Below are 22,754 nucleotides of genomic sequence, written 5' to 3'. Positions count from 1 at the left end.
ATATATATATATATATATATATATATAAATATAAAAGGGAACCCTAGGCATGCCTACGTGGCGCCACCACAAACTAGGATTCCTTTTTAATTTATTTATTTCCAAAATTAGTCTTTCCTTTCATGAAAAGTTGTGACTTTTATAAAAAAAGTTGCAACTTTTACGAATAGTTGCGAGTTTTACTAAGAGTTACGACTTTTATGAAGAGTTGCGATTTTTATGAAGAATTGCGACTTTTATGAAAAGTTGCGACTTTTATGAAAAGTTGCGACTTTTATGAAAAGTTGCAACTTTTATTAAAAGTTGTGACCTTTCCGATGAGGAACAATAAACATTTATTCACACTACCCTTTGTTGTCTATAAATATAGGGATTTCCTCTCATTTTAAAACAACGAAAAATTCTGGACTTCTTCTTCTTCTTCTGCACAATTAAATATTTGTATACTTTGGTCCTGTTGAGTGGCTCACTAACACCATTGTTTGTATATCAATACACTGGTGAATACAATCGTTCTATCCTGAGAGGATCTATTCCTTTAAATCTCGAGTACTAGAGGGGAAGAATTTCCTTAAGGGGACAATGTGCATTCAGTGGGCTCAAGATTTTCCTTTCTATTTCATTATATTATTACAGATCCTGGTATATTTTTTACAGTCATTAATTTATGCTTATGTTATTAATTGTTGTTTTTGAGTACATGTTTTAAACTTTGTTGTTTATGTTTATGCTTTTGATCATTATGTTGAAGTAAAGATATGTTAATCAAGAGTTTGATGTAATCATTAGACTATTGGTGTCATGTTGATTAGAATTCTTAAACTTGTAATATAAATGACTTTGATCTACTTTGATCCTTATCGAGTTTCCACTGGCTAAAAGATCTATGGGATGTCCAAGAAGGGACTTTTGAGTGTTTAGAAGTTACGGTGGTTTCACACTACCTTGGAGTTTTAGTTATTCAACTTTCTATCTTATCGAGGCATTCCATCGATTAATGACATCCAAAAAATAAAGGAATGTAGTGGGATGGTAAGTATTTTACTCAACCTTAATCAAAAGTTTGGGGTTCAAATGTTGGATTGGAGTCAATGAATTACCCCTCAAAGTAGGATGAATCAATATTAATCAAATATTAATGAAATAATTATCTCCTTATAAACATTAGATTAAAAGTCGCAAAAAAAAGTTTTACCCATATTGATTGAAACATAAAGAACAAAATATGACTTTTGGCTATCAAAGTAGTCTCATCGACTGCGAATGATTTTGAATAAGGGACTTGCCAGGAAATCATTTAATCCAAATTGTTTAAGCGACATACGTTATTTCATTGAACTCCAAGAGATGTGTTTTTAACATTTGATTAACTTATCAAGTACACAACTAATTATATAAGATGTATAATATTTTGATTATGTATGTAGCCTTGAATAGGAGAAACACTCTCGCAATTGATGAATTAAATGTTTGTACCACTTTTTGAAAATACAAATATAGACAATGAAACAATTACATATCTTTTCTGAAGACTATGGTGATGAATAACTATAGTAAAATGAAGAATTAATAACAAAATGCATAAACACTTAGAATCAAATCTTTTTGGTTTTAAGATTAAAAAAATAATTTCATTTCATCTTTGGGTAAAATATTCTTGACAATTTATCCTAGGGTTGTACTCACTCGAAAACACTTATATTATCAAATATTCAGAAGTAGATCACCGCGCAAAGCGCGAGCAATTTACCTAGTATAGACATATGTCATTCGACTCATGAGTCATGTCAAACTAAATGACGATTCAATGTATTATCTTTCGTTATTTGTAGGGTTCAGAAATTTAATTTATTAAGCTTTTGCTATTTGTAGGATTTGAAAAAGGATCGAACCACATGAATGACACTATTGTGCCTAGGTGAGCGTGTTTTTATGATATCCATATTGAGAATTCATTATAAATTAATTAGTATTAAGTTGACTATCAGCGTACTACAATCCTCTTTCTTTACTTGGGTTAAAGGAGTTATTAATTAAAATTCAAATGTAACAACTAACAACCATCAAACATTGCGATGGTAGGTATTCATTCATTTTTAATTCACATTATCGGGTTGAGTTATAAGTATAAAATTATCTTTGATAGAACTTCATGTTGCAAAACAAATACCGGATAGGAAAACTAAAAATCAAAGAAGATTTAACAACTAAGACACACCAAAGTGTGCAGGTATTATAACTAAAAGTCACTAAAGATTGTGATGGAGTGATAAGTATTCATTCATCATTTATTATATATTTCGAATTTTCAGTTCCAGTTCTAGATATAGAATTGTCTGTGATAAAAAAAATGTTTTACTCTCGAAATGAAATTTTTAATGTGAATCCAATTTAATCAAATCTCGATATAGATACAAAATTTCAGATGGTAAATCAAGAAAGATGTAATAACTAAAACACAACAATGCATTTTAATCTGATATATAAGCACTACATAAAAAATTAACGGCATTAATTTAATTGTTGTTAAATATGTATTTTTAGCAGGAATTAACACTCGTTTGTAAATGTTCCTAAAACCTACAGTGGCATTGGATCTAATGCAAATTAACTAGGGAAAAAGGACAAATATACCCCCGAACTATCATAAATGGTATACAGATACCCTCCGTCATACTTCTGGGACATTGGTGCCCTTGCCGTCCAAAAACTAGAGCATATATACCCTTTTTACTAACGGAGATACACATGTCATAATCTTATCCATCGACCCGACATTTATTAAATATCGGATCGACGGATAAGATTGTGCCTCCTGTCCTATTTAGTCTTCTGTTAGAGTGAAGGGCATATATGCTCTAGGTTTTGGACGGCAGGACACCCATGTCCCAAAAGTATGACGGATGATATCTGCACACTATTTACGATAGTTCAGGAATATATTTGTCCCTTTTTCCCAATTAACTAATATCACTAAAGTCTTTAACACTCTTTATAAATGTATATATTTATTATCGCTAAAAAATATTTTTATTATAGTAAATACAGTAACATTACTTAACAAAATCCATGATTTAGAGGTTGATGAACTTTTTAGCACGAATATAAGTTAGTCGGATAATACCAACCATTAGGTTGGAAACTAAAATATAATGTAATAATTAATACACAATAAATCATGCATATGTAATAATTACTAATTGTGAAAGATTATAATGGGACGATAAGTATTTTTTCATATTTAGACAATTAGTAATAAATTGTTTTGATATGAATTCAAATTTATGAAATACCACAACACACATAAGACACCTAATGATGGCATTTGTTGGGTTTCTGATAATGCAATTATTTTTTAAAAAAAAAGACATGACAACACTAATCCAACACCAGCTGGGACCTTCATGCATTAATTACCACTGATACAATTAATTAAATTATTTCTTTGTCTTTTAATTTGTTGTTTATATTATGATTAGATACGAAATTTTAAAAATTAAATTTTATAATTTTAAATTAAAAATATATACAATATCTTAAAGATTTTTTATTATCATAATTTTGAAATAAGATAAAAATAATTAAATTATACACACACAAATTTGCATTATTTCACAATTTTAAGTTTCTAGCTTCTAGGAGTTTGGCCATAAATAATTATTTTATTTAATATTATTTAAAAATACGGTGCACATTAACTTGCATTCGACATTTACATTAAATAGTACAAAATTGTTAAATTTAAGTTACAAAGTTAGGTGAAAATATCTATCAATTAATTATTATTTAATGCAAAAGTATATTTTAATATATTAGTATAAAAAGTATTGAAAGTAAGTAAAGTATTAATTCAATCACCCGTATTTTCTCTAAGAAAATATATTACTTAAAAAATGAGAAAATTGACTTCCTTGATAAAAGTAGAGAAAATAAGTTTCATTTATATAAATGACATTCCAACTTCATTGTCTCCTTTCCATTCATCCAACGCCTCCAACTCGGGACCCTTGACAACTCCACTTTTGTCATATTCGAACCCACACTCTCGTACCCCATCCTACCTCTCATAGCGTTTTGATAAATTACATATAAATGCGCTTCAAATGATGTTTTCTTTACTTACTTATTAAACTCCAGAAAATTAACATATGTTATGGACTTATGGTAGATGGTTGAGATTCCACTATACTTAATTAGATGTCTCAGATTCAAACCTTGAAAATCTAAAAAATTCTGTTGGGAGCGGCGCCCTAAGAAAATGACTAAATGAGTATAAATTCAAATTTAATCAGACTCCAATATAAATATGAGACATCTTATAGAAAATCAAAAAAAGAAGACAAAAATAAATATTTTATCATATTTTAATAAAACAAAACCCACTTTTTTTTAAAAAAAAAAACATTTTCCTTTGAATATTTTTTCCTTCACACCAAACTGCAAACACACCCAAACCATTAAACCTTTCACCAAATCATCATTTCAAGCAATTATATAAATTAATAATCACTCAAAATCTTTACTATACTAATTAATATCCTTCATTTATATTTATAAATATATATTATTATAGATAGATATTTCTAACAGCTTCTTTACATTATATTATTCAACAACAACAACAATATACTCGTGTTAACTTCATTAATGAAATTTGAAGAGGGTGAAGTTTACATAAACGACTTTACTCCTAGTAGAGATGTTGTTCTCAAAAGACTTTCGGCTCAAACGCAATAAATTAAAATAGTTATAAAAAATGACAATAAAAAAAACATAACAACTAATAAGGATAGAAGTACAATGCACTCCAAGAAACCGCAATAACAATTGAAATGATCCGGCAATCAAAATATAACAAACAACATATGTTAATAAAAATCAAAAGCAAAAAACTACATAAATAAGATTAATACACCGATATATACGATACTTTAGACTCTCACCGAGTAAACTCCTGTCGAAAATGAGACAACACTCAATTACACACTAACCTTTTATCTAACCTATGATTTTCATATTCTCCTTTCTAAAATTGTGTTTTTTAATAAATTAAAACTATAACATATTTTGTTTAATCAACTATTTTTCATATTCCTTTGATCTATTCATATCTTATATAATATATGATATGGTGAAATAATATACTAAAATAATAATATAATATGATATATTATGAAACAATACCAATCCTCCAACCCTCCAAACAAATATGTAGAAGTATGTTAAACAAACAAAGACAGAAGAAGATACAAACAAAAGAATATTAAATAATTCAAAATCAATCCTTCTTCTCTCTCTCTGTATGCTGCTTGCTTTTCCACAAAATTAAATTTGTTTCTACTTTTTCTGAAAATCTCTCTCTCTCTCTCTTCTCAATCTTCCCTCATTTGTCCCATCTCTTTTTTTTCTCCATTGCAAGAATTCTTGACCTTTTTTTATTTATTTTCAGCTGTCAACAGGAGCTTAAGAACACCCCAATACACTTTTTTTTAAATTTGTACATCTGTGGTTGCAGAAAGATTGCTTTTTTATTAATGGGGTGATTTTTCTTGTAAAGATAGGGTTTTTATTCATGGGTTATTTGGAGATGATGGGTGTTGGTATTTGTAGAAGGATGTAGCTGGACAATAATTTTCTTCAAATTTTGATTGATGATTTTTAGGCTTCATTGTTTTGAAAGTTGTGAACTTTAAATTGATTTTGATCTTTAAGGGTGGTAAATTGGATAGATGTATGAGTAGTTTTGATGGGGTTAATTGTTTCTTGGATTTGCTGGGATTTTTTGGCCAATCTAAGTGAGTGAAAATCTGAGAGAATTAATTATTTTGGCTTGTTGAAATTGTTGTTGTTGGTGAAATTTCTGAAGTGGGGTTGTTGAAATCAGCATGGATCATGTTGTGGGTGGGAAGTTTAAGCTTGGAAGGAAGATTGGGAGTGGTTCTTTTGGTGAGCTTTATTTAGGTATGTCACTTGGTAGATTTGATTCTATGGTCAACCCCATTTCATTTGCTTTTGAATTTTGTGTTTTTAGAAGCTTTTTAGCTACACTTTTGTGCTTCTTATGTTTTCTGCTTCTTGCTACTTTATTGGTCAGGTGTGAATATACAGAATGGAGAAGAAGTTGCCATTAAGCTGGTATTGTCTCTAGTTGCTCATTCTTACTCCCTCTATTTGTTTGTCTTAGTTTGTTTGACTGTGCATGGAGTTTAAGAAAATAAAGAGACTTTTGAATCTTGTGGTATTAAAGTAAAGATATGTATAATCTACCAAAATGTTCTTTACTCGTGTGGTTTTAAACATGTCACGGCGGATGTTGGAATTCAAGAGTTGCCAAATTAGGCATTCTTCTTGCAATAGACTAAAAAAGAAAGTAAGACAAACAAATTAAAATGGAGTGAATATAATTTTTGCTGCTTAGTGTTTGGTTCATGCTGTTTAGTTGTTGCTACGTTATGTCTATGTAGTTATGACAGACTGAATAGAACACAATCGGTAGAGACTCTTAAGTCAGTGTAGAGATTAGAGTATGAAAGTTGGAGAACCGCTGAGACAAATTATTTATATTGGAATGAAATGAGTCGAAATATAGGGGAACAAATACAGATGATTCGTACTCATCCAAATGAAAAGATGATTCATATAGTCGGCCCCAACTAACTTGAGATTGAGTTGTAGTTGATTGATTGAATTATTGATATGCCATTTAGCTCCTCTTCTATTATTATTATTAGAGTTATAGCACTAAAATGGTAAGAAACAACTATTCTTCTGATTTTGCATTGCACTTACATATGGTAATTGTTTCGCTCTTCCTAAATCTTACGTATTGATTGCTTTCCTATTTAGTGGAACTGTTCATCTTATCTTATTACTGCAACTATCAGGAATCTGTCAAGACGAAGCACCCTCAACTTCATTACGAGTCAAAAATATATATGCTTCTCCAAGGAGGAAGTAAGTCTCTCTTCATGTCCTTTTCATACTCGGCTTTCTATCAATGATGCAATTGTGTTGATTTCTCTGGAATACCATCAAAAGAAAAGGAGGGGAGTATTATATGCTATTTGTCAGAAGTTCAATTCACTGACCCCTTCTTCCCTAATTATGAGCATGAATGGGCCCTTTTATTTATGTATTTGGGTACTTTATGTCCTCTTTTACATGACGTTTATTCAGATTAGAAAATATTTGGTAGAATCAAAGTAGCAATCAATTAGTTCTATGTGTTTTGTCTAATCAATGAACTTTTGGGATAGGAATGTGATGAATAGAAAATTTACTCCTTATCTCTTCCATTAATTATGAAGCCGGGATTCCCAATCTCAAATGGTTTGGAGTTGAGGGCGAGTACAATGTGATGGTCATTGACCTTCTTGGACCAAGTTTGGAAGACCTCTTCAACTATTGCAATAGGAAGTTCACTTTGAAAACAGTTTTAATGCTTGCAGATCAACTAGTAAGTACTTCTTTGTCATGCCACTCCTTTCAGAGATTAGCTTTTATATAACCGTTGATTATGAGTCTTGATGTAATAATCTTGCTGTATGTCATTTTCAGATTAATAGAGTTGAATATATGCACTCACGAGGATTTCTTCACCGTGACATAAAGCCAGACAACTTTTTAATGGGTTTAGGTCGCAAAGCAAATCAGGTATTTATTCATGTCCTGTCAGAGTTTGAAAAAGCTTCTAATATATGTCATGTCAATATTCCTTCATGGCTTCACCTAAACCGGTATTGGTTCACGTCTCTCTTTGCTAGTTCAGTTTTTAGTTCATCACTGAATGCCATATCAGTGCTGAAGTAAGAGCTTCAATGAAAAAGATATGTTGCATAATTTGGAAGTCCTTATATTGGAATAAAATTGATTCCAACTCTAATGACAGGTTTATGCCATCGACTTTGGGCTTGCCAAAAAGTATAGGGACCTACAGACTCACAAGCATATACCATACAGGTAAGTACACTTTGTTACTTGACTGGTCCTTGCAGTTGTCCTGTTTGTCTTTCCGGATGCTAATTTCACAGCTTTATAAGGAAAAGGATGGTAGTTTTGATTCTCTTTCAGTGCTCCTAGCAAGTTTCCATTGTCAAGATAATTTTATGTTTGTTGCCTACTGTTTTTTTTCCTTTCTTGGTATGTTCACTTTATATAGAGAGAGAGCATACTAGGATAGATAGGATCCGAATCTATTCGAGACAAGGTGGGAGTGGCCTCCGTGGTGGACAAGATGCGGGAGGCGAGGCTGAGATGGTTCGAGCATAGAGAGAAATTTAGTATCATTGCTAGTATTTCAGAAAATTTAGCCATGACTACTTTGATGGTATTACTCAAAATACATATAGTCACTAGAGTACTGAAATGAAGTTATCTCTGAAAATGGGATTTCACTAGATTTAGATTAGTAAAGTATGAAATTCAATCAATCTCCTACTGTATCCCATTAAGATTGTTGTAGCCAACTTTTTCTTGTTTCCAAGTCTTAGTTGAAAGGAAGAACCTACTGAAAGGTCTTTGCTATTGATGGCCTTGGCAACCATTGATTGTTGAATTGGCTGGCACTACTAGATTGTGTTATAAAATCTTCTATCAATCTAATTTTGGTATTTCACTTTGTTTCTTTTCCTCAATTATGCATTTGTATCTGGAATGCCTCTGATGTGTTTTTTTTTTCCCAATATTCTTCCAGAGAAAACAAGAATCTGACCGGCACAGCTCGTTATGCCAGTGTCAACACACACCTTGGAGTTGGTAGGTGTATATCATTTAGGTTGTCAAATAATCAGGGGACTACTGAAGCTTTAGAGTCATTTCTAACTCATAATTTGTTTTTTTTTTTCTTGGCCAGAGCAAAGCAGAAGAGATGATTTGGAATCTCTCGGCTATGTGCTTATGTATTTTCTTAGAGGAAGGTAATTTCACCTTTTCGTTTTGGCATCTTTCTGTGGCTTCCTGATTTAAATTGTAGAGTTGTTTGCTGACCTGGTGACACCTTCTTGGTTCAGCCTTCCATGGCAGGGACTGAAAGCTGGTACCAAAAAGCAGAAATATGATAAAATTAGTGAGAAGAAGATGTTAACTCCAATAGAGGTACTTGTTATGATCATCAAAGCATCTTAATTCTGTGACACCATCATCACCTTTTTTGAATTATGAAAGCATCTGTCATGACACCCTTAGCCATCCTTATGTCATATTATCTTGTCAAGCTATGATGGAAATTCTTCACTTCAACCTGGTTTCTGTTGAAGTAGAGATCACTCAATGTATTGATCCTGGCTATCCTAATAATATCTTGAGCTGGTTTTGGATGATATGTGGCCTTAGTTTGGGCTGTTCAGCTGTTGATTGCATTATCTGCTAGCGATATGAATCATCTGATGAGACAATTCACACATGATTATATTTTACTGTAACAGGTGTTATGCAAATCCTATCCTTCAGAATTTATATCATACTTCCACTATTGTCGATCATTACGGTTTGAAGATAAACCTGACTATTCATATTTGAAGAGGTTGTTCAGAGATTTGTTTATTCGTGAAGGTAAATAATACTCCCTCTTTTCCAATTTATGTGGCAGGGACAATTTATGTGGCGGTATTTGACTGGGCACAAAGTTTTGAAAAGGGAAGGAAGTTTTAAAAAAAAATTGTGGTCTAATACAAGACAAAAACATTTTTGTGGCTGTAGTCCCTCTCATCAAGGATAAAATGGAAAATTCAAAGTTAAATTGTTTCTAAATAAAGAAGTATAACATTGCCCCCAAGGCCTAGCTCAAGTGGCAAAAGGTGGAGGATTTGTGGCTTAGGTCACAAGTTCAAGCCCCACACCATGCAAAGCGAAGCCCGGTATTTAAGTGGAGAAGGGTAGAGGGGCGGGCCCATTATCCACCGAGTTTAGAAGGCTGTGATTGGTCCAAAGGGCGGGTCACAGACGGATTTCTCGGTTATCAAAAAAATAAATAAAGAAGTATAACATTCTTTTGGGACAGACTAAAAAGGACAAAATGAGTACTCCGCTTTTCTTTTACATAGTTTTGGGTCCAAAAGTTGTCTAATTGTAACTACTCAATTCTTGTCCTTATAGATGTGTATTTTAGTCTCTTAATCTTAATCTTTGACATTACACAGGTTATCAATTTGACTATGTTTTTGATTGGACCATTTTGAAGTACCCTCAGATCGGTGCCAGTTCTAGAGGACGAGTTAGTTCTTTTCAAACATTCCTTTGTATTATTACTTTTCACTCTTCTTGGTTATTATGAACGATACTAGTGCATTTTCTTGCTTCCAGCTTCCTGGTGGAAGTGCCGGACTAAATGCTGGGCCATCTGCTGAAAGACCAGGAAGGACATCAGGTATTATAGCTGAATAGAAGTAGTGGATATTCTCAAAAATTACACTCTTTACTTTTTGTAGTTGCATTAATTAATTAAAGATGAATCTCAATAGGTTGGTTAGTTCCTTTTGGTCTTTAGTTATTTCGTGAGTGGAGTCAAAAACACACCTAAGAGTATTCCGTTTTTTCGAGTTTCATACCTGAACTATTAGGTGTGCTCACACAAGTTTCCTACCTGAACTACCACCTACCATTTATTAAAACACACCTCAACTATCAATTGCTCCGTTTTCCTCCCTAAACGATGGTGATGTTTCAGGTAGGAAAAAGGAAAATCTGATAGTTGAGATGTGTTTTGATAAATAGTTGGTGATAGTTCAGGTAGGAAACTCGCACACCTGATAGTTCAAGTATGAAATTCGAAAAACCGGGATACGTTAGGTGTGTTTTTAACCTTTTAACTCTTATTTCATCAAGACAAGGTTCAGAAACTATATCCTATCTATGAGTTCTTGTTCTAGATTTTGCATATTGTATAACCTGGAACATGTCTTCCTTGCTTCATGAATTATAAGTTTTCTGCCCCTTGCTGGAACTTCTGATTTTCTGAGATGCTTCATGAATATTATATGTGAGCTTCTCATGCTAAAGTTGAACAATGTTACTGCTGCTTCTGCCAATTTATCATTGATTGACACTTGACAAAAATGTTTTAATTCTGTAATCCAGTCGGACAAGATATTAGAGACAGGTTTTCTGGTGCTGTTGAAGCATTTTCTAGAAGGAATGCTTCTGGTACAGGAAAGCATGGGGAGTACTCCAGACACAAGACTTCAGAGGATATGACTTCATCTAAAGATGTGGTATCGATCATTCCCTATTTTCTAAGAAAGAAAAGGAACCCAAAAAGATCCCTTTCTTCAATTCCATTTCAGAGTTGGGGCTGTTTTAGTTGCCTTATATGTTCTTGCATAGTGTGGTAACTTGCCAATCTTTGTACTTTTTTTAAAAGTAGCAACCACTACCTACTAGCTAGCCATCTGTTTAGAACTTCTTCATTTATAGGTGTGTATTAACCCTGTCTTCTAAAATAGTTGTAGAATAACTATGCCTCAATCCTGAACGAAAATCGTCGTGGAAGAGAAACTAAATTTATTAACTCATTGTCATATATTAGTTGTCTCCGTGTGCCCCATGTAAGTCACGGGTTCGAGTGGTGGAATCAGCCACTGATGCTTGCATCAAGGTAGGCGGGTAACTGCCTACATTACACACTCTTGGGGTGTAGCCCTTCTTCAGATCCAGCATAAACATGGGATGTTTCTTTCACCGCACTGCCTTTCTTTGAAATAGATGTATATATATTTTTCCTTTATGGTATGAGCCGCCCGATTACTGTCATTTAGCCAGGGTGGAGCTACAGGTATTGAAGGGGGTTCAATTGAATCCTCCTCATCGAAAATCATAATGTGTTCTTGTTTATATATATGAACCATTGAATCCCCCTCAACATAAGGGAAGCTTTTGTGTAGTAGCATAGGTGGAAAAAAATTGCATTGTTTTAGGTCGTAGGTCTGAATTTCAGGTGTCGTGTTTTTGCATACTTTTTGTCCCCTTATCTGTTTTTCCTAGTTCCGCCTTTGCATTTCGCTGGCTGGATTTTATGCTTTGCCTAAGTAGTACGATCAATAAATCTTCTTGTATGTTGCAGCAAGCTGATTCAGAAAGAGGCCGTACCTCAAGAAACGGAAGCTCTTCAAAAAGGGCTGCCATTTCTAGCAGCAGACCGAGCTCTTCTGGTGATCCCACCATCACTGATAGTCGGTCGAGCAGACTAGTGTCAAGCAATGGGCGTGTGTCTACCACACAAAGAATTCATCTAGGTATGGAACCAAAACCATCACCTTTCTCACGTAAGGGGACACGTGATGACCCTCTTCGGAGCTTCGAGTTCCTTTCAATCCGAAAGTAGAAAAAAGCATGTCACTTGTATAAAGAGAGAATTTCCTGTTTGTTTTGGAACATTGCAATCCTTTTAAGTGTTGTATATTGAAAATGTTTCTATGTGACAACTTAAGCTTATCCCAACTTCCAATTGTTCCTTGTTTTGGTTTTGATTTTAGAGCTTGAGTTCTGGCCATTTGTAAAAGCCTTTTGACTCATCCAAAGAATTGATGAGTAAAAAGTGCTAGAGTTTCATACATGTACACTCAGATAGTATGTATTATGTAATAAATATTATTATTGTACCAATGAATGTATCTTTTTTACTCAGTAGTAGGATGAACCTTTTATCGAACAGTGGTGTTTAGACCAGTTTGCAAATATCTCAAATATTTCACCGAATACTTGTTATCTTTCATCAGCATACATGTATTATTAGGTAATCTTGTACATGTCCAACAAGGCTTAGACCATCTTGCATTTTCGGTTCTACCCTTTTCCCACCCTTTTCCCGAACAGAGTGTATGGACCAGTTCTTTGTAAAGGAGTGGCGGAGCTATGATTTTCACTGAAAGAGTTCTAAGCACACAAACAAGTTGGAAGGGGTTTGGATGAACTCCCTCGGCCCTACTTAGTTTTGGCCCTGCCTGTTATCCATCAATTCTCAAACGTGCTGGCTTGATCCTTTGTTGCAGTCAAGGGAGCACAATACTACAAAATAAAATCTGCAAACATTTGTTATACATCTATTGAATTGGTGTAAATATTGAATGAGTAATTTGTGTGTAGAGAAGTAGGCAATTTTAATAATAAGCGCCGTCTCCAAACGTATGATAATTAGTTGACTATTACCATTACAATAGGTTGACACAACCAATTTCAACAAGACAAGGTTAAAACAAACATCTATCTACCAAAAGTTCTTTAGCTTAGGTAATAGTTACACTGAATATTCTCACACAATGATCAGCTCCACAGGAGGCAAGCTGCACGGTCTCAGAATCTTCGCTCTTCTGAGGATTTCTCCAAGATAGTCGTTGAACAGTAGAGACGTGGCACAGAAATGGATCAAACTTAACAGCAGGAGAAGCATTTTGGACTGATAAATGCCCATCTCCTCCTCTGCTATTCAGATTCCATAGTTCAATCAAGCCATTTTCCATTCCCACTGCAAGAAGCCCGCGATTGCTATGACTATCGAGACCTAACCAAGACAGGGCAGTGACACTGCTTTTGAAAGGTGGAAGTGTCAACAGTAGCTTCACCGAGGTTTCAGTTTCCACAGTCCATATTTTGACAGTCTTGTCCCTTGAACCAGTAGCAAATTCATGACCAAATGGGTTCCAAGAACATGACCATATTATTCTTTTATGTGCTTCTTGCTTAGCTACAAGCTGGTAATTGATCTCATCAGTTCCTGTATAACACAAAGACGAGTTTCAGCACATGGCAAAATAAAAACTTGAACAAAAAGTTTTATCATAAGCTAAATAATCTCCTAGCTTTCAAAACTTCTCTACAGATTTTCAGATAAAGGCAAAGCCGATAAGTATCAAACCTTTATGATTAATTTGAAAAACAGAGAAGTGGCGATCTCTTGAAACAGCCAAAAGATACTGGTTATCATGAGAGAACTCCATTTGGGTCACTGTTAAACTGTGAGACTGTAAACGACCAACGGATTTCCAAGAACCAACTTGCCAAAGCCATATTTCAGCGACTGGTGCTGATTGAGCCTGCAGGATTTTATATCAGTGGCATAATTAGTATTCATAATTAATTAAGAAAACACCATACCGAGTGTAATCTCACAAAGTGGGGTCTAGGGAGGGTAGAGTGTACGCAGACCTTACCCCTACCTTGAAGGTAGGGAGGCTGTTTCGGATAGATACAATTAATTAAGAAATTAAAGACTATTTTCAAAACAAAAGAACATCATTAGAAGTTGAAAGGAGTATCTAGAAGAATATTGTGAATTCCGTCAAGTGTCGCTATAGTTCACAAAGGTCTCTAACAACGTAAAGAAGTTTCCTGAGGTAATCAGCATCACCAGTAACTTAAACAAAATGAGCAGATTGACATTTGATTTCTCACAAGAGTAGGAACGCCGCAGGATCAAACTCAGTTACTCCTCAACTAGCCCCCACGCCAATAAAACAGAGGCTTATCATGGTCAAGATATTGAAGAAAATTAACACCATATATAGATCGGAGTAGCATTCTTTTAACTTTTTAATCGAAGCATATTAAGACCAGAAACTAAAAACCAACTTTATAGCACTTACAAAAGTATAACCAAGTTGATGCTATAACAAGAGACTCGAGCAAAGTTTATGACAAGGAAAAGCCATGTGTCCACGTGTTACCCAAAAAGAAGGGAAAAGAAACAAGGGAAAGGATGATTAACCTTGCAGGATGAAGCTACAAGCTTTCCATCATGATCACAACATAGAGAAAAAAGCTCATTCCCATGACCATAAAGCTTGTGTGATTCGGGCCATAGAGTATGCCATGCCAATTGCTCTTCAATAGGTGGCTCTGTCAAGACAACTGGAACTGCTTCAGGAACAGTTTCTAGAGTATCAAAACCTTCCGTATTGCTTCTGTCTGTTGGTGTCGATGCTGCTGCAAATGATAGATTTAGGTGTATCAGATATTTAAAAATATAAGGGTCTTCGAAGGAACCATTCAGAATAATCTCTATTTGTATCAGAACACTGTGCATGAGATTATTCCAGCTCTTTAAGCAAAGTTGAAAAAGACTCATTAACACATCAAATTAAACCTAATTCAGTATGTGGTTAACAGAAGGTCCTTACAGTTAATTTTGACAGGTCAACAACTCAGTTATATATCACCTTGTAACATCAAAGTGATGATGGAAAAATAAATGAATAGAAAACTGACCCTGAACATAAATAGGTTTCTGCGATAGACCTAGAGCAGACATATTTGCCCCTAATATCTGCACATCAGCTTGAATGTCGGCAGAAAAACTAGAGTTGTCTGATGTAACATGGCTCAACGTCTTCAGAAAGGATAGAGGAGATTCAAAAACTCTTGCAACTTTCTCGTCTGCCCCGCCAACAAAACGATGATTTCCTTTTCCTTTGATTACTGTGACACAATTTATGTCATGACCATGAACTTGAGGGCGAGCAATTTCATGCCAGGATTCTTCATTCTCTACACTTGTATTGTTGAGCCAAGGAGCAAATACTCTAGTTGACTGCCAAAAAAAGATTGAGCCCAGAAGTTCGATAATTTATTCATTAGAAGAGAAAGTAAGAAATAGGGAAATGAAATTCATGGGGTACTTGACCAGGTATGTGGCAGAAGAGAAAGCAAGAGATAAAATGCATGGATACTTGACCAATTATGAACCCCAGTTCAAAACTAAGCATGTTAAATATTTCCAAAAGCTGGAAAAAATTAAAGTTCAAAAAGAAAATCAGTAACTTGACAAAGCAGTAATATTTCCTACTAGAGCTCCTTCCAAAATCTTTACTTCATTGACTCGTATAATTTAAACATAACAGAAAAGGAAAAAGAAACAACTTGTGGAGAAGGATAACCAAAATCAATGAACAGATTCCCAGAGAACTTGTTCACCGTAATTGTTTGCTGATTAGAAATCAACCTACAGCATAAGGACATATATTGAGTTTTCACTGTGATGAAGTCATGGTAGTGCGTAGCAGTGAGCCTACAGCACAATCAGCATAGTGGATAATTCTCAAATTTTAAGCGTAGTCCATCGCTCAAAGTTCATCAGGTAGACCAAAACAATGTCTGATCTAGCTATAGAAGATGTTACAGGCAAAACAAAATATATGGGGTCCCAAACTGCTTATAGTGAAACTAAAATCCCATGTGACAATTCTCATAAGCACACTAACACAAAGAAGTGATACATATCCGTCATCTTAAAGTATCCACAGTACACCTTTGTTAGTAATGCTTAAGAACACCATCCCTAGAATGATCAGTAATCTCTAAATATTAATTATCGCCTACTTAGGAAGTGGACAACATGCTTTGTGCAATAAGAAATGGACTAGTCTTTTCCTTGCTGATTTATTTGTATTTCTCCTGATTGCAGCAGCGACAAAACCAATTGGACTAATATATCGTCTCACGATTTTGTCCTAGCAAATGCATGCAAGATTAGCTTTTCTACAAGTTTGACATTTTTTCGCATGGAGGAAATTAGAACAAATATATAAGAGATCCTATGGGTACTTGAGAAATGAGTTAATAATCTATACCGAGATAAAAGTAACTGCAACTATTATTTCGGTACGTGAACCAGAATGGTTGACACATTCAGCAACAAGAAGATGGAAAAAGTTGGGTTAGTTAAGAGATCACAAGAAGTCAATTAAGAGGCTGCAAATATTATTTCGGTACGTGAACCAGAATGGTTGACGCATTCAGCAACAAGATGGAAAAAGTTGGGTTAGTTAAGAGATCACAAGAAGTCAATTAAAAGGCTTAACACCCATGACTGCCTCAACTGGGAGCCATAAGCCCCATAGGTGCATTATGTGTAGGACGAGTGATGGAACTTACCAGTTATTTTGAAATAATCTATGCAAGAAATTTGTGAGGAATGCTAGGATTTCCAAGGAAACAATTGCTTTTTCTTTTTTTTTCTGTTGAGAATGTGGAAACTATTGCTTTTTTATCTTCACAAGGTCATTTCTCTCTTGGAATAACATTTACTTGGTCAATTTGTAACCATCAAAGACAACATTTCAAGAATGCAAAAACTAACAGATAAGGGTGTTGCTGAATGTGCTATTTCGTGCATCTAGAATACTTCAAGATCATTTTCCTTCGAAACAACATATATAAGGGGTATGTTTGTTCTATGAACTTTGACAGCATTGTTTAAGGTTATAAGCCTCTTCCATGATATTACCCTGACCAATCTGCAGTAACATTGAAAACTCTATTTACCTGATAAATGATAATATACTTGATTTAGTTTATGTACACATTCCACTTCATTGTAATATTCTACCTTGAAAAAAAGCTCATTTTCTTTGTTATTTACTGGTTAACTAAAACAAAATTTCTTTGTTGTTAACGTGTTCATTAGGCGGGAAAATAAAAAATGTCACCATTTTGCTGACAAATAGCTTAAATCAACATATACCATTCCAAAAAATTGAATTTCTATGTGCAATAAGATTACCTGATCATGACTGACAGACATCATATATTCCCCACATCTAGCCCAGGCGATGTCCGACACTGCAGCAAAGTGTCCAGATGGAACTTTTTGTGGCTTCCAATCATCATACTCAATACCAACATCTTTCCAGAGGTGAAAAGATCCACCATATCCATGAGCTAAAATAGAATCTGCATTTGGACTCCAGTGACCACCATAAAATCCCAAAGCACAGTGACTTAACTCCCCAACGGTAACTACATTCATCCAAATACCAGTTGTCTTTTCAGGTTGCCAGATCAACATTGTCTTATCCATGGATGCAGATAAAATGCTTTGAGGCTGAAAACACTCAATTCCCTCAACAGAAGAAGTCGATGGCGGCTGCCATTCCACTGAGTATACCCAATCCTCATGCCCAATGAGGAGAGATTCCATAGAGATCTGATAAGAGGATGATCCAGCTACAAGAACAGGACCTTTAATGTAAGAAGCCAAACTTGTTTGTTGCTTCTTGTTACTAGCTGAAGAATCCTGTAAGGTCATCTTCCATATGCGAATGCCTTTGTCTTGAGATGAACTTACAAGTAGAAGACTAGTTTCACCATTCACATACACAGGCAATGAGAGATCTAAACTCCTAATCCAGTCTGTATGAGCCTTTAACTCACAAGCACGAAGAAACTGCAACATAAAACAGAAGCAGGTTTATTATTAGTAAAGGGGACGGTTGTGAAAGCAAATGCACAAGAAATATGAATTGTTGTTTCATACTTTTCCATTTCTCTCACCACAATACAGATGAATTTTGTTGTCCAATCCTCCCATGGCCAGAACCAGCTGCTTGCTATTCCCTGGGAGCTCTGCTAGTGAAAGAGCAACCATAGGTTTCTGACCAACAAACAGAGAATCCGAGCATGACAATTTGCAATCACCTACAAAAGACAGATCAAACATAGAGGTAATACTTTTTTTTAGAAAATCAAACATAGAGGTAATATTAGCATCAAAAACTACATAACAGTAAGATAAATCACTTGACGGGAGAATATAAATACGGGTAAAGCAATTTGTGCATGGATTTTCAGATCCCAAGGACCTTGACAGTTATCTCTCTCAATTCCAGTTCAGATTTTTATGAAATAATGAAACATATGAAAGAAAAAAAGGAAAGAATATTTCATACAATTTCACCCATATATACCTAATTAAATCTGTACAGAGGACAGAAAATGCTGATCACTGATTACTGAGTTAACTCCCATCTAAAACTAAAAGAGTAATTATTGAATTACCTTCCACTAAAACTAAAAGAGTAAAACACTTCCTGGCACCAAAATCTAATCTAGCTTAAATTCTTAAACAGTAATACATGTGTGGATTGAGGTTTAGTGGTTCCATCTTTGCCCATAAAGGGAATTACAATGGATATATTGGACTGCTATAGACTATACGTATTGCAGGAAAATGCAGATAATATTTCAGCCTATTGACCACACGTATTGGCTTAGATTACTGATTGCAAGGATGAACCAAAAAACACTAAAATCACAGTAATTTCAGCTGTTAATATGATTGCAGAATCTGCAGAAAGGCATCAAAATTTAAGAACAAAAAGGAGCAGAAACCTCCTACACAGTAGAATAGAAACTAATCATGATGTAACAACTTTTTTTATTTAAAGGTTGATCATCATGTAACGACTAAAGCTAGACGGTGAAGCAATTAAGATGTGTTCTCCTCACCTCCACGAGTAGATGGAAATACTACTTCCCATACATTCACAGTGCCATCAGAGGATGCAGATGCAAAAACAGCTTCTTGCTGAGACACCATGATCGCCGTGATGCAGGTAACACCTTTTTTGTGGGCTTGTGGCACTTGTAAGACATATCTCCACTATAGGCAAAAATATAATGAGTCAAGCAGGAGACTGGCTGTAATTGAACATTAATCAAGTGTTGTTTCTTTAAATTCTCAAGCAAAGACTACAACTAAATGCCTTCTTTTACCCACTCAAGAAAGAGAAAAGAAAATTCAGGACTCAGAGAAAAGAGATGCTAATAAATTGTGTTTTTAAGACAAGAAAATACGAAGGACTTAAAGGTAAATACATGTTTTTGATGAAAAAGGTAAAGAGGCAAATACATTTTTTTGATGAGAAAGGTAAAGAGGCAAATACATCTGTAAGGAGAATAATAAGAAAATCAGAAAACAAATTGTAGCTATTTTAACTGTCCATTCTATAGTCTTGGTGATAAGTTTCAAGGATCCTCATGTTCTCATTGTTTTTTTTTTTTCCTTTGCCTCTACTTTAGAATTAGTAAAACAACTCAAAAAGGTCATATACCGGCTTACCATCTCAAACTATCTTTTCATCCCCTCCCCCGTCTATCTCAATCCAAGAAAATGAAACATTTTTTAGTGTATCATTCTTTCCTATTGAGGGTTGAGGGAACTAGTGTAGGGTAACAAGAGAATGTTGGAACAAGCAAATGACTACCTTTGCATCCACAAGAGAATACTCCCACAAAATTATTACACCTTCCGCATCTCCAGAAAGCAAAAAATGTTGTTCCAGCTGCTTAGCTGCAATACACAAAGCCTTACTTAATAACTGATAGAAGCTGCAATGACAGACCTTCGGAAGATTTGTTCATAGAAGCGAGGAAATAAAAACTTCTCTAGAAAAGGAAAATTGGGTGGATTCTCATATTCAATAATACCTACAACAACAATATTCCCAGTGAGATTTCACTAGTGGGGTCTGGGAAGGGTGTATGCAAAACTTATCCTTACCTAGTGAGGTGATATTCAATAATACTAAAGAAATAAAAAGAGATAATTACAGTTTTTCTCTCACCAACAATAAGGAAAAAGAACGTTTTATAAATTGCTCATTGTTTGTACATTTAGCAAACTATTTACATTTAGCTTAAATATCCAGTCATTACAACAACAACATACCCAGTGTAATCCCACATGTGGGGTACAGGGAGCGTGGGAGGGTAGAGTGTACGAGACCTTACCCCTACCTCATGGAGTAGAAGCTGTTCCCGAAAGACATGTATAATATTTACATATTTAGCGACTCGACAAAAAAGGTGATTAGTGAAGCAGGTAATTTTTGTATGTTATAGAACAACTAAGTTAAGTGCAAAAGCCATACCCGAGGAAAAAAGGGCAAAAATTATGAGTAAGTAAAAGATCTAACATAATATTAGTAAATTAAGGTTCCTTAGATCTTTCATCCCCTGCTTTTCAGCTGAAGTATTGTACTATGAACAGCTAATGATACTAGTCTTCCACAACCACTAACTTTTATAACTAAGACTAGACTAGTAAAATAAGTTAGAAGTAACCTAATTAGTTAATGAAACCATTATTTACACCACTTATAGGCTATAGCAACACAAATTATACTCCCTCCGTTTCAATTTGAGTGTCTTAGTTTGACTATGCACGTTAAGAAAGTAATGGAGATTTTTTAAATCTTGTAATCTTAAAGATGACATGTAATATGTTGGATTTAATGAGTTGGTATATATAAAAAGAGGCGTTCCTTTTTACGAAGACTAAAAAAGAAAGTAACACATAAATTAAAATGGAGGGAGTACTTCTATCACCTAACTCTCCAATTCTGCAACCTAACTAACTATGTTGGAACAACTGTAGCAAGGCCAAACATAAGCACAAATATCTAACACTTTGTTTGGATGGTTGTTGTTTCATAGTGTCTCGTATTGATTTATTTTGATGGATACAATGACCGGATAGATTGTGTCATTTTCCATTGTTATATAATGTCACACATCAATAATTTGAAGGATAAATCTACAAAGTAAAATAGGGTATGGCGTGGAGTTACCATAAAAAATATGGTAAAGGATAAAATATTATAAGTAAAGACAAAATGAGGGGAAAAAAAAGGTAACGATGCGATCACACTAAAGTATCTTATACAAAATGGTACTTTTCATCTTACTAAAGATTTAATGATACGATACAATAAAATTTAAGAAACAATCAAAACAATCTTTATATTTAAACTAACAACAGAATACTATACAAAACATTATATTTAAACTAACAACACAATACAATACAATAGGTAACAACCATCAAAACACGCTGTAAGGTAGAAAAAGGTAACATGTGATCCCACCAAATGGATCTTATACAAAATGAGACATTTCGTCGTTAGCTAAAGATGATTTTAACACTAGGATACAATAAAATTTAAGTAACCTTTGAAACAAACATTCTATTTAAACTAACAATACAATATGCAACAACCATCCAAAAAGGCTGTAAGGTTTAAAAAAAAAGGCAGTACCTTTGAATGCAAACTTGCTATTGGGAAGCCAAAGGGTACAATTCACAGAAGCTTTATGACCAGGTAGTGTAGTCAAGATTTGAGCTGTCTAATTAAGAAAAACAAAAACATAAATTTCAAAAAAGTAATACAAATATTCAAGCTGAAAGTGGAAAAAGAAGAACCTTTGGACAGAAAATGGCAACAGCATTTTGGGCACCGAAAGAAACTAAACCAGAAGCACCACATGAAACGTTATTCACTACTCTGTTGCATCCTGCTCCTACAAAAACTCTCTTTACTTCCATATTTTGCATAATTTGAGTGGATTCGTCGTCAACGGCGGTGTGACGACGGGGAAGGAGGAGTTACAGTAAGATGACGGAGCAAAGATGATGGCTTTTCTCGATTCTTTTAACGGCGGTTCACGGCGGAGGTGGAGGAGTTGCAGTGAGATGACGGAGCAACGGTGGAGGTTGACGGCGGCGGAGATTTTACTCGCTGCCGGTAACGGCGGTGTGACGGCGAGAGCAGGGAAGAAAGCAATTCAGTAGAATTGACAAATCTTAGTTTCAAGGCCCAAATAAACCCAAAACTGACCCATGTATGTTAAGCCCAATTATTTTAATGGACTCAATTGCTTTTGACCCATTTAATTGTGCGATTTGTCTGGTCTTTAGTTTTTGTCCTAAGTAATTGAATAAATGTCTAATGAGTATAAGTTTTTTAACATGTCGAATATAATTTTAGAGATATTATAATGCACAAATATAAACTTATGTCCCGCCATTTTTTTAAAAATAATCATGAAGGATAAAAATCAAAGACCAACACAACTTTTTATTTTGATCAACTGATTTATGGCAAAATTTTCATAAGACAATTTGTTTTAATATCTCCATTAAACATGTATCTATCTTTTAAAAAAAAATAAAAACTACATATATTATCACTTCAGATACGCGATGTCAG

The 22,754-nt window shown here is 34.4% G+C and overlaps 2 protein-coding genes across 4 annotated transcripts; one reads left to right on the top strand and one right to left on the bottom strand.

Annotated features, from left to right (window-relative positions):
* Positions 1 to 5,352: 5,352 nt before the first annotated feature.
* LOC102578304 (casein kinase I-like) lies at positions 5,353 to 12,621 on the top strand. The gene is made up of 14 exons (XM_006365829.2): positions 5,353 to 5,961; positions 6,095 to 6,135; positions 6,885 to 6,954; positions 7,308 to 7,456; positions 7,558 to 7,653; positions 7,889 to 7,959; positions 8,693 to 8,754; positions 8,852 to 8,915; positions 9,009 to 9,093; positions 9,423 to 9,549; positions 10,137 to 10,210; positions 10,300 to 10,363; positions 11,074 to 11,207; positions 12,056 to 12,621. Exons 1-14 carry the CDS (start codon positions 5,886 to 5,888, stop codon positions 12,314 to 12,316), a joined length of 1,374 nt encoding a protein of 457 aa, XP_006365891.1. The 5' UTR covers positions 5,353 to 5,885; the 3' UTR covers positions 12,317 to 12,621.
* A 451-nt stretch (positions 12,622 to 13,072) lies between these two features.
* On the bottom strand, positions 13,073 to 22,314 carry LOC102581960 (elongator complex protein 2). Of its 3 annotated transcripts, none has more exons than XM_015304647.1 (10): positions 21,968 to 22,314; positions 21,804 to 21,891; positions 19,971 to 20,056; positions 19,213 to 19,366; positions 18,242 to 18,402; positions 17,489 to 18,151; positions 15,196 to 15,517; positions 14,696 to 14,910; positions 13,847 to 14,024; positions 13,073 to 13,705 (listed from the first exon to the last, which is right to left on the bottom strand). In XM_015304647.1, the coding sequence occupies exons 1-10, from the start codon at positions 22,097 to 22,099 to the stop codon at positions 13,218 to 13,220; spliced, it is 2,487 nt and encodes an 828-aa protein (XP_015160133.1). In that variant the 5' UTR covers positions 22,100 to 22,314; the 3' UTR covers positions 13,073 to 13,217. The 3 variants fall into 3 exon arrangements, with proteins under 3 accessions (XP_015160133.1, XP_006365903.2, XP_015160134.1); XM_006365841.2 differs by having other exon boundaries at positions 14,696 to 14,913; positions 21,968 to 22,313; XM_015304648.1 differs by lacking the exons at positions 19,971 to 20,056; positions 21,968 to 22,314 and having other exon boundaries at positions 14,696 to 14,913; positions 21,804 to 21,875.
* Positions 22,315 to 22,754: the final 440 nt, after the last annotated feature.

Source organism: Solanum tuberosum, unplaced genomic scaffold (genome assembly GCF_000226075.1).
Source record: "Solanum tuberosum cultivar DM 1-3 516 R44 unplaced genomic scaffold, SolTub_3.0 scf00584, whole genome shotgun sequence".
In the NCBI taxonomy this organism is placed as follows: Eukaryota; Viridiplantae; Streptophyta; class Magnoliopsida; order Solanales; family Solanaceae; genus Solanum; species Solanum tuberosum.
This window is presented reverse-complemented; position numbering and strand designations above follow the sequence as displayed.